At 37.9% G+C, this 18,508-nt stretch overlaps 1 protein-coding gene across 3 annotated transcripts in view; it reads right to left on the bottom strand.

Moving 5' to 3' along the window:
- Positions 1-18,090, bottom strand: part of MTPAP (mitochondrial poly(A) polymerase) — a 58,078-nt gene extending 39,988 nt beyond the window's left edge. For 2 of the 3 annotated variants that reach the window (XM_073229014.1, XM_037027057.1), the window contains exons 1-2: positions 17,872-18,090; positions 4,664-4,897 (exon numbers count right to left, since the gene is read on the bottom strand). In XM_073229014.1, coding sequence (XP_073085115.1) covers positions 4,664-4,897; positions 17,872-18,075 — 438 coding nt within the window. In that variant the 5' untranslated portion in view covers positions 18,076-18,090. Of the gene's footprint in view, positions 1-4,663; positions 4,898-5,639; positions 5,813-17,871 lie in introns of all 3 variants that reach the window. The other variant, XM_017652265.3, reaches the window with a different exon arrangement.
- Positions 18,091-18,508: the final 418 nt, after the last annotated feature.

Below are 18,508 nucleotides of genomic sequence, written 5' to 3' on the forward strand. Positions count from 1 at the left end.
ACTCAAAATAAAGAAAGTAACAAAGGATAAAGAAGGACATTACATAATAATAAAGGACTCTGTCCAACAAGAGGATACAACCATTATAAATATATATGCACCCAATACAGAAGCACCAACATATGTGAAACAAATACTAACAGAATTAAAGGAGGAAATAGAATGCAATGCATTCATTTTGGGAGACTTCAACACACCACTCACTCCAAAAGATAGATCCACCAGACAGAAAATAAGTAAGGACACAGAGGCACTGAACAACACACTAGAACAGATGGACCTAATAGACATCTACAGAACTCTACATCCAAAAGCAACAGGATACACATTCTTCTCAAGTGCACATGGAACATTCTCCAGAATAGACCACATACTAGGCCACAAAAAGAGCCTCAGTAAATTCAAAAAGATTGAAATCCTACCAACCAACTTTTCAGACCACAAAGGCATAAAACTAGAAATAAATTGTACAAAGAAAGCAAAAAGGCTCACAAACACATGGAGGCTTAACAACAGGCTCCTAAATAATCAGTGGATCAATGACCAAATCAAAATGGAGATCCAGCAAAATATGGAAACAAACGACAACAACAACACAAAGCCCCAACTACTGTGGGATACAGCAAAAGCAGTCTTAAGAGGAAAGTATATAGCAATCCAGGCATATTTAAAGAAGGAAGAACAATCCCAAATGAATGGTCTAATGTCACAATTATTGAAATTGGAAAAAGAACAAATGAGGCCTAAGGTCAGCAGAAGGAGGGACATAATAAAGATCAGAGAAGAAATAAATAAAATTGAGAAGAATAAAACAACAGCAAAAATCAATGAAACCAAGAGCTGGTTCTTCGAGAAAATAAACAAAATAGATAAGCCTCTAGCCAGACGTTAAGAGGAAAACAGAGTCAACACACATCAACAGAATCAGAAACAAGAAAGGAAAAATCACGACAGACCCCATAGAAATACAAAGAATTATTAGAGACTACTATGAAAACCTATATGCTAACAAGCTGGGAAACCTAGGAGAAATGGACAACTTCCTAGAAAAATACAGCCTTCCAAGACTGACCCAGAAAGAAACAGAAAATCTAAACAGACCAATTACCAGCAAAGAAATTGAAGTGGTAATCAAAAAACTACCAAATGAACAAAACCTCCGGGCCAGATGGATTTACCTCACAATTTTATCAGACATACAGAGAAGACATAATACCCATTCTCCTTAAAGTTTTCCAAAAAATAGAAAAAGGAGAGAATACTCCTAAACTCATTCTATGAAGCCAACATCACCCTAATACCAAAACCAGGCAAAGACCCCACCAAAAAAGAAAACTACAGACCAATATCCCTGATGAACATAGATGCAAAAATACTCAACAAAATATTAGCAAACCAAATTCAAAAATACATCAAGAGGGTCATACACCATGACCAAGTAGGATTCATCCCAGGGATGCAAGGATGGTACATTCGAAAAACGATCAATATCATCCACTACATCAACAAAAAGAAAGACAAAAACCACATGATCATCTCCATAGATGCTGAAAAAGCATTCGATAAAACTCAACATCCATTCATGATAAAACCTCTCAACAAAATGGGTATAGAGGGCAAGTACCTCAACAGAATAAAGGTTAAATATTATAAACCCACAGCCAACATCATACTGAACAGCGAGAGGCTGAAAGCTTTTCCTCTGCGATTGGGAACAAGACAGGGATGCCCACTCTCCCCACTGTTATTCAACATAGTACTGGAGGTCCTAGCCACGGCAATTAGACAAAACAAAGAAATACAAGGAATCCAGATTGGTAAAGAAGTTAAACTGTCACTATTTGCAGATGACATGATACTGTACATAAAAAACCCTAAAGAGCTAATATCGGAATTCAGCAAAGTTGTAGGATACAAAATTAACACACAGAAATCTGTGGCTTTCCTATACACTAACAATAAACTAATAGAAAGAGAAATCAGGAAGACAATTCCATTTACAATAGCATCAAAAAGAATAAAATACCTAGGAATAAACCTAACCAAGGAAGTGAAAGACCTATACCCTGAAAACTATAAGACACTCTTAAGAGAAATTAAAGAGGTCACTAACAAATGGAAACTCATCCCATGCTCCTGGCTAGGAAGAATTAATATCGTCAAAATGGCCATCCTGCCCAAAGCAATATACAGATTCGATACAATCCCTATCAAACTACCAACAGCATTCTTCAATGAACTGGAACAAATTCTTCAATGAACTGGAACAAATAGTTCAAAAATTCATATGGAAACACCAAAGACCCCAAATAGCTAAAGCAATCCTGAGAAGGAAGAATAAAGTGGGGGGGATCTCACTCCCCAACTTCAAGCTCTACTACAAAGCCATAGTAATCAAGACAATTTGGTACTGGCACAAGAACAGAGCCACAGACCAAAGGAACAGAATAGAGACTACAAACATTAACCCAAACATATATGGTCAACTAATATTCGATAAAGGGGCTATGGACATACAATGGGGAAATGACAGTCTCTTCAACAGATGGTGCTGGCAAAACTGGACAGCTACATGTAAGAGAATGAAACTGGATCACTGTCTAACCCCATACACAAAAGTAAATTCAAAATGGATCAAAGACTTGAATATAAGTCATGAACCATAAAAATCTTAGAAAAAAACATGGGCAAAAATCTCTTAGACATAAACATGAGTGACCTCTTCTTGAATATATCTCCCCGGGCAAGGGAAACAAATGCAAAAATGAACAAATGGGACTATATCAAGCTGAAAAGCTTCTGTACAGCAAAGGACACCATCAGTAGAACAAAAAGGCATCCTACAGTATTGGAGAATATATTCATAAATGGGATTAAAAAATGGGCAGAGGAGCTGAATAGACAGTTCTCTAAAGAAGAAATTCAGATGGCTAATAGACACATGAAAAGATGCTCCACATCGCTTGTCATCAGAGAAATGCAAATTAAAACCACAATGAGATATCATTTCACACTATCCAAAAGACAAACAAATGTTGGCGAGGTTGTGGAGAAAGGGGAACCCTCCTACACTGCTACAGTGTAGGAATGTAAATTAGTTCAACCATTGTGGAAAGCAGTATGGAGGCTCCTCAAAATGCTCAAAATAGAAATACCATTTGACCCAGGAATTCCACTTCTAGGAATTTACCCCATGAATGCAGCACTCCAGTTTGAAAAAGACAGATGCACCCCTATGTTTATCACTGCACTATTTACAATAGCCAAAATACGGAAGCTATCTAAATGTCCATCAGTAGATGAATGGATAAAGATGTGGTACATATACACAATGGAATATTAGTCAGCCATAAGAAAAAAACAAATCCTGCCATTCGCAACAACATGGATGGAGCTAGAGGGTATTATGCTCAGTGAAATAAGCCAGGCGGAGAAAGACAAGTACCAAATGATTTCACTCATATGTGGAGTATAAGAACAAAAGAAAACTGAAGGAACAAAACATCAGCAGAAGCACAGAACCCAAGAATGGACTAACAGTTACCAAAGGGAAAGGGACTCGGGAGGATGGGTGGGAAGGGAGGGATAAGGGTGGGAAAAAAAGAAAGGGGGCATTACGATTAACATGTATAGTGTTGGGGGGGGGCACTGGGAGGGCTGTGCAACACAGAAAAGACAGGGAGTGATTTTACAGTATCTTACTATGTTGATGGACAGTGACTATGAACAGGGATGTGGGGGGGACTTCGTGAAGGGGGGCCTAGTAAACATAATGTCCTTCATGTAATTGTAGATTTATGATAACAAAATAAAAATAAGTAAAAATAAATAAAAATAAACTACTTTTCTCAAGCAAGAGTATGGAGTATGAAGTATTGTTTTGGGAAAATGAAAATACTAAAATGCTCCAGAAGAGGTCAAAACAACCACAAAGCTAGAAGTTTTAAATGGATTTGGGGGAAGATACGAACCAATGTTAAAGGCAAGAAACACTAGAAATAAGTAATGCTTCAAGAAATGTTCCTCAGAAAAACAATCCTGTATATTCACCAGAAGACTTGTGTTCAAGTCATCACGTTTTAGAACTGTGCACTGGAATATTAAAGATAAAAACCATAGCTTCAAATGACCAGATTTGGAAATAATATTGAAAATACATGAACTCAAGCAATCAGCTCAAGAAAAATAAGTAAAACAAAAGGAAACGTACATTAGAAATCAAACCAAAAAACAGTACTCTGGTAAGACAAAGAACTGACTCTTTGGAAGGACAACTCAACTAGCTAAACCTTTGACAAGTCTGAGTAAGAAAAACCCAAACTAATATAAACAGTATTAGAGCAGAAAGAAGAGAGAAAACCAGAAAAAAGGTATTTCAAATTTACAGAAGAATGCCAGGTACAACTGTATATCATTATGTTGACAAGAAAAAGGAAACCAGAATAGTCCAAATGTCCAAAACTTGGGAAGAATGTGGTCACTCTACTCATGAGTGCAGATAAGGCATGGGGGCAGGGAGTGGGGAAGATAACTTTCACTTTTCACTCAACATATTCTGTTGTGTGAATATTTTATAATAAGAACTTACATAAAATAATGTCATACACACACTATTTTAAGTTGTGGAAGTTGAGAAGTTGGGTAAGTATACCTATAAACTTACACTTTCTGCACAACAAAGTAATTCAAAGAGTTTCCTGCTTGAAGGAGGCGACTGATTACTGCATTGTACACATGGCTGTTCAGAAGTCTGGCTTGATGGATTCTTCAGCTTTAAATTGAAGAAACGCGATCTGAATGGAATTGCACATTCTCTGTCCACACTTGGAGTACGACTGACATTCTGCAGTGAAGCTACACTTTCCTTTTGACAAAATTCTACAACAGCATAAAGACCCTATATCAAAAACATAAGAAAAAACAGAACATATCTCAGAATGATATATTTAATATAGCATTTAGTTGCTATTTCAAAACAATTACCATATGCTAAAAATAATTATTTAAAAATTTTACAAATGATATGCTTCTACCACAAGCATTGGTTTTATTTTATTTATTTTTTTAATCTTCAACACTTTATTTATTTATTTTAAATTAAGGTATCATTGATGTACAGTCCTGTTTCGTGAGGTCTGCACTTTTCTCCACATGTATGCAGTCTGGCACAGCCTTCTGTCCCGTTACTCTTTTAGGATTAGTTGCATTAACTGTATTTTCATATTATATGTGGTTTTGGGAGGAGTTCTCTGTCTTACCTCTCATGCCGCCATCTTTAACCTTCACAAGCACTGGTTTTAATCATTATAAGAAGATTAAGAAAAAGAACACTATTAATAAAGTCAAATTAATTAAGAAGCTGAAATAGAAAATTAAAAGGCAAACAAAAATTCCCTCTCACTTGCCTTTATCCCTAAGATAACGGAACTATTTAAAGTGTTCTAAATCTAAATTACTTAGCATTCTGTAATACTGTTATAAGGATTTGTTATATCAAAAAAAAACTCATTAAGGAAATTTAGATAAAGAGATGTAGTACACTAAAAGACAATCTAACTTTACCATATTGTAAATAACTAATGGGTCCTCTATCCTTCAAGATCAAGAATGTTAAGTTTGATTGTGTTTCAAATACTTACAAAGCTTTCATAGAAGAAATGACTCTTAATATGTCCATGTTGAGATAAATATTTGAGAAACTTTTTTTCACTGAATTTATTTGGACAATGTATTAAAACAGTTCGCTGAGCCTGTTCTCGTCTTTCTTTTTGCACCTCAGAGAATCTCTTTTTGGGAGTCCTGTCTTCAGAGCCTTTGAATGAGACAAAAACATTTCTCACACACACATGTAAAATTTAAAGCCTATTTGGTAAGTATATAAAGATTCTATAGCTGACTAAAACTAACATTATCCAAATCTCATCATCTTCCTTCTCTTCCTTTTTAAGGGTCACACTATACTCTTCCAATTTTTGCTTTACCATTCATCTATAACTCTCATTAACACTGTCACTTTTGCTGTTTTGATTCACTATAGTAAATGCACAGAGCTGAAAAGAGCTTGCTCTATGAAACTGTAAAAGCAAAAACAAGAAAGTAAAATCACTCATTTAACACTCTCTCAAATACACACATACAAAAATCTGTGCAAGCTATAACATTCCAAAGCCTAGAAGAAATTTTTATAAGCCTGAGTGTAATGAGACAATGGGTTTAGAAGATTAATGTTTTAAAGTATTAGTTATCGCAGTTCTACTTTGTCAAGGGCCTTCATCTGACCCAAACAATTAACAATAAATTACCAACTATCATGTGCTCTGTATCTCAAGAAAATCAAAGAATTTAAAACCTAGTTGCTGTCCATAAAGAGCTCATGACAATTTTACTGAAGAAACAGTAATTTTTTCATTAAAAACTGAACCAGGGGGTTAGGAGTTTTACAATCACAGGAAATGAAGACAAGAGATGTGATAATCAAGAATGAAATATTAATAAGCCACTGACCACAAAGGAAAGGAAAACTATAAAGAAAAAGAAAAGCATTCAAGTTCTAAGAGATATTAATGCCCAACACTGATGTTAGCAACTCATTTTTTCCTCCAAGATATTTAACGTCTACTTGAATGGCTTAAAATGACCTTTAAAGGCTTTTTTTTTTGACCATAAAAAATGGCTTTTTTTAAAGGTCAAATAGTGGATTCTGGAGATTATAAACTACCATGTCTGACACCAATACCCTTAACAAAGTTCCGAAAAGGTTAAATAGAATAGAAAATGTAGCTGATAGAAGGAAATCAATGAAGGCTCTTGGCCTCATTTTCTTACCAAAGGTTATAAAAGTGAGGATCAAGGAAAAATTGCAAATACACTGTACCTTATTTACAGCAAACTCATGACATCCTCATGGAAAAATTAGAGAAATGTAGGTTAATGACAGCAAAAGCCCTTTGAACCCTAAATTCTGCTCAGTAGCACCAACCCAGAGGCAAGTCTCTAATGACACATCAGAGAACTATTGGCCCTTACCTACTCCACATTTCTAACAATTAATCAAACACATGGGTATCTTTCCTACATTCACTGTACTAGATGCTGAAAGTATTTCTTGTAAATATGTGTCCACATCTCTGTTCTGATGCACCCCTTTAACATCAGTCTCTCATTTCAAGGCCTCTATCACTGCAATAACCTGATTTCTAAGCTGGTCTCATACACTCAAGTCTTTTCTTTCTCAAGCCACTCTGTACACTGCTGCCAAAGTGATCTTCATAAAACAGTCTGTTTTTAAAAGCCTTATTCTTTGACTTTCCGGCTTAAAACTCTTCAATAGCTTCCCTAGTGCATTCAAGATCAAGTTTAAACTCCACAGCACCCTGTATTACCAGAACGAATCTAATTCACAGTGTCGCATTTACTTTTCAATATGGGAGAATATCTGTCTTCCATATTGAGTACCGGGACTATTATTATTCACTTTGATCTCAATCTACTGAGAGACCTTCCAATTAGTCCCTATTTCCTTACTTATTAATGGTATAGGGTCTGCCTAGACCATCTCACCCACTTTTCAGTTGTAATCACCATATACATCTTGTCTCCGATTTTTACTGAGTCTAGACTTCTGTCCAACTGCTTATCGTGAAAGTAAAGTCAAACTGCTAAATTTTATAAAGTATAAATCCTTCCCCAGTTCTCTCCCTCTAATACCCAACCATTAAGTTTGGTGTGTACCTTTCCAGACATTTTCAAGGCTTATATAAACATATATGTTTGCACTTCTCCATAGATAAGCCTTTTTAATTTTTTTTACACAATTGACATTACTGAAATCATATTACACATTCTTTTTTATTATACACTTTAAAAAATTTAAGACATTGGGGATATCTTTCCAAGTCAGTATATATTTACCTCATTAAGTAACTATGTTAAGTATTCTTGCATATTAATCATAGTTTAGCTCATCTGCTACTGATAAGTACTGAGGTGGTTTACCTTTTTTCACTATTACCAACAATAATGTAATATTGTCTGTATGCAAATACCACTTTTATGCAAGTATATGCCTGCAGTAAGATTCCTGGGGAAGAGGAGAGACTAAATTTGAGAATGAAATACAGAAATTTGATAAAAGATGGAGAATTCTGCTCAAGGAGATGAGACAGGTAGAATTTAAAGCATTAACAGCTCTGGCCTTGAACAACAAACAGTAGGTAAGAATGATATGGACATGATGGTGGTGAAGGAGGGGACAAAAAGTTTAGGTGGTTTAAGTTTATTATCTCACAAAGGCTTATCAATCTACAAATGACACAAAGTTGAAGGTAAAAACTAGTAAGTGCTAATATTTAATGACAGACTCAAAATCTGCCAATGCTCTTCATAGTGTCATCTGGTAAGCATAAACCAACACAAAAAAATAAGACTAAATACCGTCCTGAATTTAGAATTAAAAACAACAAAGACACAAGCACATGATAGTGAGAAAAATTAACCCAGCATTAGCTGTATAAAAGAGGCCTAAAGTTTGATTTGAAGAAAGTTCACAATGAGTCAAAGGAATGTCTTAACATCTGGGATGAGGGTAAGGAGACAACAAATATATATATATATATATAATACATAAAATTTCAGACTGGATTCTCAAGATGGCGGCATGAGTAGGGTGGTGGAAATCTCCTCCCAAAACCATATATATTTTGAAAATACAGCAAATACAACTATTCCTAAAAGAATGACTGGAAGATACTGTACACGAGCCAGGCTACATCTGCAAGAGCCCAACATCTCACAGAAAAGGGTAGAATACAAAGCTGTGACCCAGTAGGACCCAAGTAACCCCCCAACCCCAGCTCACTGGCAGGAGGAAGGGAATCAGAGTGGGAAGCGGGTGGAAGCACAGAACTGCTAAATAACTAGCCCTGGTGGTCTGCCCCGGGAGCACAGACACACATTGCATGGTGCACTGGATATTGGAAGAGAGGAAAAGCAAGGTCCGAGATTGAGACTACCAACAAGTTCCCACAGCCAGCTGCCCTGGGACAAAAGAAAAGTGGGTGCTTTAAAAGTCTTTAAAGGGACAAGGGTTTAACAGGTGGAAAAAATTGTCCTGGCACACTCAGTCCAGCAGGCAGGAAACTTTAAGGAACTCCAGGTGCCCTAACCCCTGGGTGGCAATGCAGCTCCAAATCCCCTCATGGCAATAAGCAGCCTGCTGTTCCTTCACCCCCACTGATGCTGCAAGCAAACTGGCTGACCCACCATTGCTGCAGAACAGCCAGGGAGAAGCCCTGCCTACAGCAACCACACAGCTTAGCACAGAGGCTTCTCCTTGTGTGCAGCTAACCACTTGAGACCCAGAGGCTGCTCCCTGTGTGCGGTTGACCAGCACAGACAGCGGAGACTGGCACAGAGTCCAGGAGGCAGAAAGGGGGTTGGTTCTTGCAGCAGAAAACTCACCACTTGCCTGTGACCCCCGCCAGTGCCATAAGCCATCCTGAGGGCCACCCCGCCCACAGCAGCTCAGGGGATTAACCCAGAGGCTGCTCCCTGAGTGTGGTTGATCAGCACAGACAGAGGAGATGGGTGCGGAGACCGGGAAGCACAAAAGGGCTTTACTCTTGTAGCAGAACATGTGCTGCTGGCCTACAACCCCCACCATTGTCCTAGGCCTTCTCAAAGGCCACCCTGCCTACAGTAGCTTAGGGGATTAACCCAAAGGCTGCTCCCTGAGTGCGGTAAACTGGCACAGACAGCAGAGACAGGCAAAGAGACCGGCAAGCAGGAAGGGACTTTATTCTCCCAGCTGACATATGCACCACTTGCCGGCAACTACTCTCATCACCATGAAAAGGCAGAAGAACCTTGTTTAGTCCAAAATCCCTCAAACACCAGAGAGAGGGTTTGATGAGACTGAAATCACCAATGTTCCTGAAAAAGCATTCAAAATAAAAGTCATAAGCATGCTGAGGAAGCTACAGAGAAATATTCAAGAGATAAGGGATGAATTCAGTAGGGAGATAACAGAAATGAAACAAACAATGGAACGATTTAAGAGCAGACTGGATGAGGTGAAAGAGACTGTAAATGGAATAGAAATCAGAAAACAGGAATACAGAGAAGCTGAGACAGAGAGAGAGAAAAGGATATCTAAGAATGAAAGAATATTAAGAGAACTGTGTGACCAATCCAAATGCAACAATATTTGCATTATAGGGGTACCAGAAGAAGAAGAGAAAAATGGCTACAAAGTGTCTTTGAAGAAATAGTTGCTGAAAACTTCTCCAATCTGGGTAAGGAAATAGTCTCTCAGACCATGAAAGTCCACAGGTCACCCAACACAAGGGACCCAAGGAAGACAACACCAAGACATATAATAATTAAAATGGCAAAGATCAAAGACAAGGACAGAGTACTAAAAGCAGCCAGACAGAGAAAAAAGATCACCTACAAAGGAAAACCCATCAGGCTATCATCAGACTTCTCAGAAGAAACCTTACAGGCCAGAAGAAAATAGCATGATATATTCAATGCAATGAAACAGAAGGGCCTCGAACCAAGAACACTGTAACCAGCAAGATTATAATTTAAATTTGAAGGAAGGATTAAACAATTCCCAGATAAGCAAAAGTTGAGGGAATGTACCCCCCACAAACCATCTCTACAATGTATTTTAAAGGAACTGCTCTAGATGAAAATATTCCAAAAGCTAAACAGCTGTCACCAGAGAAAATAAAACCACAGCAAAGAAAGTAGACCAACCAAATACTAACTAAAGGTAAAATGAAATCAGCTATCCACAAACTCAGTCAAGGGAAATGCAAAGAGGACAGAATAAAACACCTAACATATAGAGTGGAGGAGGAAGAAAAAGGACAAAAATAAAGACTGTGTTTATAATAGCGTAATAAGTGACTTAAGTTAGACGGTTAGATAGTAAAGAAGCTGAGTTAAGTTAGATGGTTAGATAGTAAAGAAGCTTCCCTTAAACCTTTAATAACCATGAATCCAAAGCCTGCAATGGCAATAAGTACTTATCTACTGACAATCACCCTAAATGTATATGGACTGAATGCAACAATCAAAAGACAATGAGTAATAGAATGGATAAAAAAGCAAGACCCATCTATATGCTGCCTACAAGAGATTCACCTCAAAACTAAAGACATACACAGACTAAAAGTGAAGGGATGGAAAAAGATATTTCATGCAAACAATATGGAGAAAAAAGCAGGTATTGCAGTACTTGTATCAGACAAAATAGACTTGAAAACAAGGAAAGTAGCAAGAGACAAAGAAGGACATTATGTAATTATAAAGGGGTTAGTACAACAAGAAGATATAACCATCTACATACCCAACACAGGAGAACCTACATATGTAAAACAAATACTAACAGAATTAAAGGGGGAAACAGAATGCAATGCATTCATTTTAGACATCAACACACCACTCACTCCAAAGGACAGATCAACCACACAGAAAGTAAGCAAAGACACACAGACACTGAACGACACATTAAAACAGATGGACATAACAGACATCTACAGAACTCTACACCCAAAAGCCACAGGATTACACATTCTTCTCAAGTACACATGGAACATTTTCCAGAATAGACCACATACTAGCCCACAAAAAGAGCCTCAGTAAATTCAAAAAGACTGAAATTGTACAACCGACTTCTTAGATCACAAAGATATAAAACTAGAAATAAGTTGTACAAAGAAAACAAAAAAGGCTCACAAACACACAGAGGCTTAACAACACGCTCCTAAATAATCAATGGATCAATGACCAAATTAAAACAGAGATCAAGCTTTATATGGAGACAAATGAAAATGACAGCACAATGCCTCAACTTCTGTGGGATGGAGCAAAGGCAGTTCGAAGAGGAAAGTATATAGCAATCCAGGCCTATTTAAAAACATAAGGACAATCCCAAATGAATAGTCTAAATTCACAATTACTGAAACTGGGAAAAGAAGAACAAATGAGGCCCAAAGTCAGCAGAAGAAGGGACATAATAAAGATAAGAGAAGAAATAAATAAAACTCAGAAGAATAAAACAGAAGAAAAAATTAATAAAACCAAGAGCTGGTTCTTAGAGAAAATAAAATAGATAAACCCCTAGCCAGACTTATTAAGAAAAAAAGAGAACCTACACACATAAACAGAATCAGAAATGAGAAAGGAAAAATCCAGCGAGACACCACAGAAATACAAATAATTATTAAAGAATACTATGAAAATCTATGCTAACAAACTGGATAACCTAGAAGGAATGAACAACTTCCTAAAAAAATACAACCTTCCAAGACTGACCCAGGAAGAAACAGAAAATACAAACACACCAATAACTAGCAATGAAATTGAATCAGTAATCAAAAACTACCCAAGAACAAAACCTCTGAACCAGATGGATTCACCACTGAATTTCATCAGACATTTAGAGAAGACATAATACCCATTCTCTTTCAAGTTTCCCAAAAAATAGAAGAGGAGGGAATACTTCCAAACTCATTCTATGAAGCCAGCATCACTCCAATACCAAAACCAGGCAAAGACACCACAAAAAAAAGAAAACTACAGACCAATATCCCTGATGAACATAGATGCAAAAAAACTCAACAAAATAATAGAAAACTGAATTCAAAAATACATGAAGAGGATCATACACCATGATCAAGTGGAATTCATCACTGGGGTGCAATGATGGTACAACATTAGAAAGTCCATCAACATCATACACCACATCAACAAAAAGGAGGACAAAAATCACATGAGCATTTCCATAGATGCTGAAAAAGCATTTGACAAAATTCAACATCCATTCATGATAAAAACTCTCAACAAAATGGGTATAGAGGGCAAGTACCTCAACATAATAAAGGCCATATTTGATAAACCCACAGCCAACATCATACTTAACAGCGAGAAGCTGAAAGCTTTTCCTCTAAGATCAGGAACAAGACAAGGATGCCCACTCTCCCCACTTTTATTCAACATAGTACTGGAGGTCCTAGCCATGGCAATCAGACAACACAAAGTAATAAAAGGCATCCAGATTGGTAAGGAAGAAGTTAAACTGTTCCTGTTTGCAGATGACATGATATTGTACATAAAAAACCCTAAAGAATCCACTCCAAAACTACTAGAACTAATATCTGCATTCAGCAAAGTTGCAGGATACAAAATTAACACACAGAAATCTGTTGCATTCCTATACACTAACGATGAACTAGCAGGAAGAGAAATTAGGAAAACAATTCCATTCACAATTCCATCAAAAAGAATAAAATACCTAGGAATAAACCTAACCAAGGAAGTGAAAGACCTATACCCTGACAACTACAAGACACTCTTAAGAGAAATTAAAGAGGACACTAATAAATGGAAATTCATCCTACGCTTTTGGGTAGGAAGAATTAATATTGTCAAATTGGCTATCCTGCCTAAAGCAATCTACAGATTCAATGCAATCCCTATCAAAATTCCAACAGGATTCTTTAATGAACTAGAGCAAATAATTCTAAAATTCATATGGAACCACAAAAGACCCCAAATAACCAAAGCAATCCTGAGAAGGAAGAATAAAGCTGGGGGGATTAAGCTCCCTGACTTCAACACTACTACAAACCACAGTAATCAAGACAATTTGGTACTCGCACAAGAACAGACCCATAGACCAGTGGAACAGAACAGAGAGTCCAGATATTAACCCAAGCATACATGGTCAATTAATACATGATAAAGGAGCCATGGATGTACAATTGGGAAATGAGAGCCTCTTCAACAGCTGGTGTTGGCAAAACTGGACAGCTACATGTAAAAGAATGAAACTGGATTACTGTCTAACTCCATACACAAAAGTAAACTCGAAATGGATCAAAGACCTGAATGTAAGTCATGAAACCATAGAACTGTTGGAAGAAAACATAGGCAAAACTCTATTGAATATAAACATGAACAACTTCTTCATATCTCCAAGGCAAAGGAAACAAAAGCAAAAATGAAGAAGTGAGACTATATTAAACTAAAAAGCTTCTGTACAGCAAAGGACACCAGCAGTAGAACACAAAGGCATCCTACAGTACGGGAGAATATATTCGTAAATGACATATCTGATAAGGGGTTGACATCCAAAATATACAAAGAGCTCACACACCTCAACAAACAAAAAGCGAATAATCCAATTAAAAAATGGGAGGAGGATCTGAACAGACACTTCTCCAAAAAAGAAATTCAAATGGCCAACAGGCACATGAAAAGATGCTCCACATTGCTAATCATCAGAGAAATGCAAATTAAAACCACAATGAGATAACACCTCACACCACTTGGAAAGACCAACATCCAAAACACAAACAACAAATGTTGGCAAGGATGTGGAGAAAGAGGAACCCTCCTATACTGCTAGTGGGAATGTAAATTAGTTCAACCATTATGGAAAGCAGTATGGAGGTTCCTCAAAAAACTCAAAATAGAAATACCATTTGACCCAGGAATTCCACTTCTAGGAATTTATCCTAAGAATGCAGGAGCCCAGTTTGCAAAAGACATATGCACCCCTATGTTTATCACAGCACTATTTACAATAGCCAAGAAATGGAAATAACCTAAGTGTCCATCAGTAGATGAATGGACAAAGATGTGGTACATATACATAATGGAATATTATTCGGCCATAAGAAGAAAACTAATCCTACCATTTGCAACAATATGGATAGAGCTAGAGGGTATTATGCTCAGCGAAATAAGCCAGGTGGAAAAAGACAAGTACCAAATGATTTCACTCATCTGTGGAGTGTAAGAACAAAGAAAAACTGAAGGAACAAAACAGGAGCAGACCCACAGAACCCAAGAATGGACTAACAGTTACCAAAGGGAAAGGGACTGGGGAGGATGGGTGGGAAGGGAGGGATAAGGGGATAAAGGGGCATTATGATTAGTACACATAGTGTGGGGGTGGGGAGGGAGGCAGTATAGCACAGAGAGGACAAGTAGTGATTCTATAGCATCTTACTACACTGATGGACAGTGACTGTAATGGGTATGCAGTGGGCCTGCTAATGGGGGGAATCTAGTAATGACAATGTTGCTCATATAATTGTATATTAATGATACCAAAATATATATATATATATATATATAAAATTTCAGACTTTATTAAAACAAATGTTCATAAAAATCCAAATTCGGGGGGCAAGAGCAGTCACTTCTCTACAATTTACTGGTCATGCCACATATGGAGTGTATGTTCTGCTCTGGACATAATGGATATGAGAGAGATTAATGAACCAGAGAGCAACCAGAGCGGAGTGATAAAAGGCCTAGAAACTGATAGAGAATCATGTAGTTAAAGTGGAGAGTTATAGCCTGGAAAAAGAAGCTACTGAGAACCTGCGAGCTGTCTTCAAATCTAAGAGAGAACTTCCTACTTGAGCAGCACTTTACAGTCTTCCAAGCACCTTCACATATACACTCTCTTCCACATCTTTGAGACAGACAGCAGATTGCTGGAGAAAAAACTACACAGAGTCAACCATCTAAAAAGCCGTGTAGCCTCCTGTAGAGATTAGCTACTGTCTAGTTGCCTGCCATCACCCTCACTCCCCGCTGGTTCTGGGAACAACACAGCCCTGCCTGTAGAGAACTACTCTGTTTGGTTGTGGTGGGGCTATCCTACCAGGTATCGTACCTGGCACACTTGCCGTCACTCCATCAGATGGGACAAGATTATCAGACTATTTTGGACAGCCCCTCTTGTCCAAAGGGCAGGGTTGTGATCAATCAAAAGCTCTTTCTTAGAACTTTTCAAATTCAGCTAAAAGATTTATTTCACTCTTGCCTTTTGGAGAAGGCTACAAGCATGTGCACATGGAGCTGCTGATGGCCACACCCCCACCATCAACACCCCTGTGCAGAAGAATTTGTAATGAGGTCACCAAACAAGAACTGAGGAAAACAATACCTCACAATGACCACAAGCATCCGTGGACTTTAAAGCAGCTCTGTCTTTCTGGAGTTTGGTTACATGGGTTGGTATATCCTCCCTTTCCCACTTAAGCTCATTTGAGTTCATTTCTGCCACCTGCACCAAAGTCCTGAGTAATACACTCCATATTCTTATTGTTAAATCAGGGTTTTTTCCACTACTCATATGAAAGCTATGTCAAAACTAAGACTAACATGGAAATGGGAAATTAGTAGATGAAAACATTTTTCAACCATTAGAGCCTGACCAAAAAATGGAACTGACCAATTTATTAAATAGTGTGTTAATAGAAAATGTTACGAGGAATGTTTAGTGTTGAGTTCTTACAGAGTGAAAAACCAAAATAGGTATTTCTCAAGTTCCTTCCAATTACAAAATTATATGCTTAAAACATGCATAAATATATAAATAATATATATGCATAAAAATGGAGAACATTTTTCCTTCTTTTAAAAATGGAAAAAAACTTTCAGTGAAGATTATGCTACTTGTTAGGCTCCTTAGGAATCCCTTTATATTTAGCTAGTTATATTATCCTAATTTTACAAAATGAAACACATTACCTAAGAAAAAAACAGCTCTACTAAGTGACAAGAATAGCCCTGGGGGAATCAGAAGGTTTTATTCTTATCTTTGCCACTCAATAGTTGATTGTTTGAACTAGCTGTTCCCCTTGGACTGGGCTGTTTATTCACCTATAAAATTCAGTATTAACAATTCCCCCTTCCATATCTAGTTACTTCACAGAGCTTTGTTTCTCAAAGAGCATATGAAAATACTCTCAAATTTAAACCACTGTATGGATGCTAAATTGCAATAGCTTCTTTGGCAGAGCAACTTTAGAATTTTTAAAAGCTACTAAATACAAACCAGTCAGTATTTCAATGAAATGTCATGTTAAGTAACTTTTCTCACTCCTTGTCAATGTGAGTCAGTCTTTGTTTATACAGACTGATGAGGAAAGCAATCCTAATATTCATTTTAGGGGAAATATTTTACTTGTTTAGCTTACTTTAGACCTGCTCCCAGAAATAATTTCATCTCTTAAACTATAGCCCCAAGAAATGGTAGATATCAATACCTTTTGTTTAATAGCTTGACACGAGGTCTAAATTAGCTCAGCTATGTGACCTTACACAATTTATTTAGCTCTTTGAGCCTCTTTCTACATCTTTAAAATGGAGGCAGTGATACATTTCTTGCTCAAGTGTTTTTTATAATAGTGAACAAGGGGCACACACAACTCTTGGAGCCAGAGAGCGGTTCAAGGACAGTGGGCTTCTCAATACACAAAGCAGCATACAAATTTAAAACATCTGTCGGACAACAGCCTGCTCCACTGTGGATGCAACCTGTTACCAGATTGATTTTGCTCAAAATGGACAAAAGAATAAAGTAAACGACACTAACTTCATAAACTGAACCCTACATTTGGGAGCCAGAAAATCTGTTATTCATAAAAAGCCTTCCGCCAGTACCAACAACTTTTGAGTATCAAGATGCATTTGGAAACGTGAACTGACTGACGTGTGGCATCACTATTACAATTGGGAACATTATTTTGCCAAATTGTAAAATACTAGCAAATTATGTTCTTGGCGAACTTCACTAAGACTTAAAACAAATTCATTATCACACACAGAAGCCACCGAAGAAAGAAACGTCACACATGCCACCACCACCAGGAGCAAGAGGGGCAGCCCTAGGATCCCCTAGCAAGGTCAGAGGAGGGCGGGCCACAGCGGCACCCTCTGGCCGAAGGTTCCCTGGCGGTCTCCACGGGCCACGCGTTCGCCCGCGGTCCCACTCTTTCTCCTCCCCGCGCCCGCGGTGGGTACCGGCCGCTCAGCAAACTGAGGACACAGCGCCATCACCTGTCTCCAGGTTTCCTGAGGACTGCTCCTCTCTCCTGACGTCTGCGGCCACAGTTCCTGGGCAAGTAGAAAACCTTTGCACAGGACGCAGGACTTGACTTCTCTGAGCAAATAGGGGTAAACGGGTGAACAGGCCCACACCGCGAGCGGCCATTGTGAGGGGTGAAGAAGCGCGAGGAGAAAGGGCACCAGACTTCTGCGCATGCGTGTTGAGGCGAAACGAATGGAAAGCCAAGAGGGTCAAACTAGACGAAAGAAGCGGTCGTTTATACAAGAAATTCAGTTGAGTTCCCAATACAAATGCCTGAGCTTTCATACATGTTTTATCCCCAATCTCCCACAGTTCTTTAAAAGAAGACCTCCAATAGAACAAGCATGTCACCAGTCTTTAAATAGTCATGAAAATAGAACCAGAGAGCAAAGGTCATGAGGAAGGAATACAACATGGAAATCTATAAAATGTAATGAAGGATAGCTTTTCTTTATCAAATACTGTTCTAAGTGCTTTACATGTAAGGACCCTTACAACAACCCTGTGTTGTAGTAACTTATTATCTTCGTTTATTAATGGGGAGACTAAACATACAGGGCATTCCTAAACATTCATAAAGTAACCTTCCTGAAGGTACACAGCCAG

Source organism: Manis javanica, chromosome 2 (assembly GCF_040802235.1).
Source record: "Manis javanica isolate MJ-LG chromosome 2, MJ_LKY, whole genome shotgun sequence".
In the NCBI taxonomy this organism is placed as follows: Eukaryota; Metazoa; Chordata; class Mammalia; order Pholidota; family Manidae; genus Manis; species Manis javanica.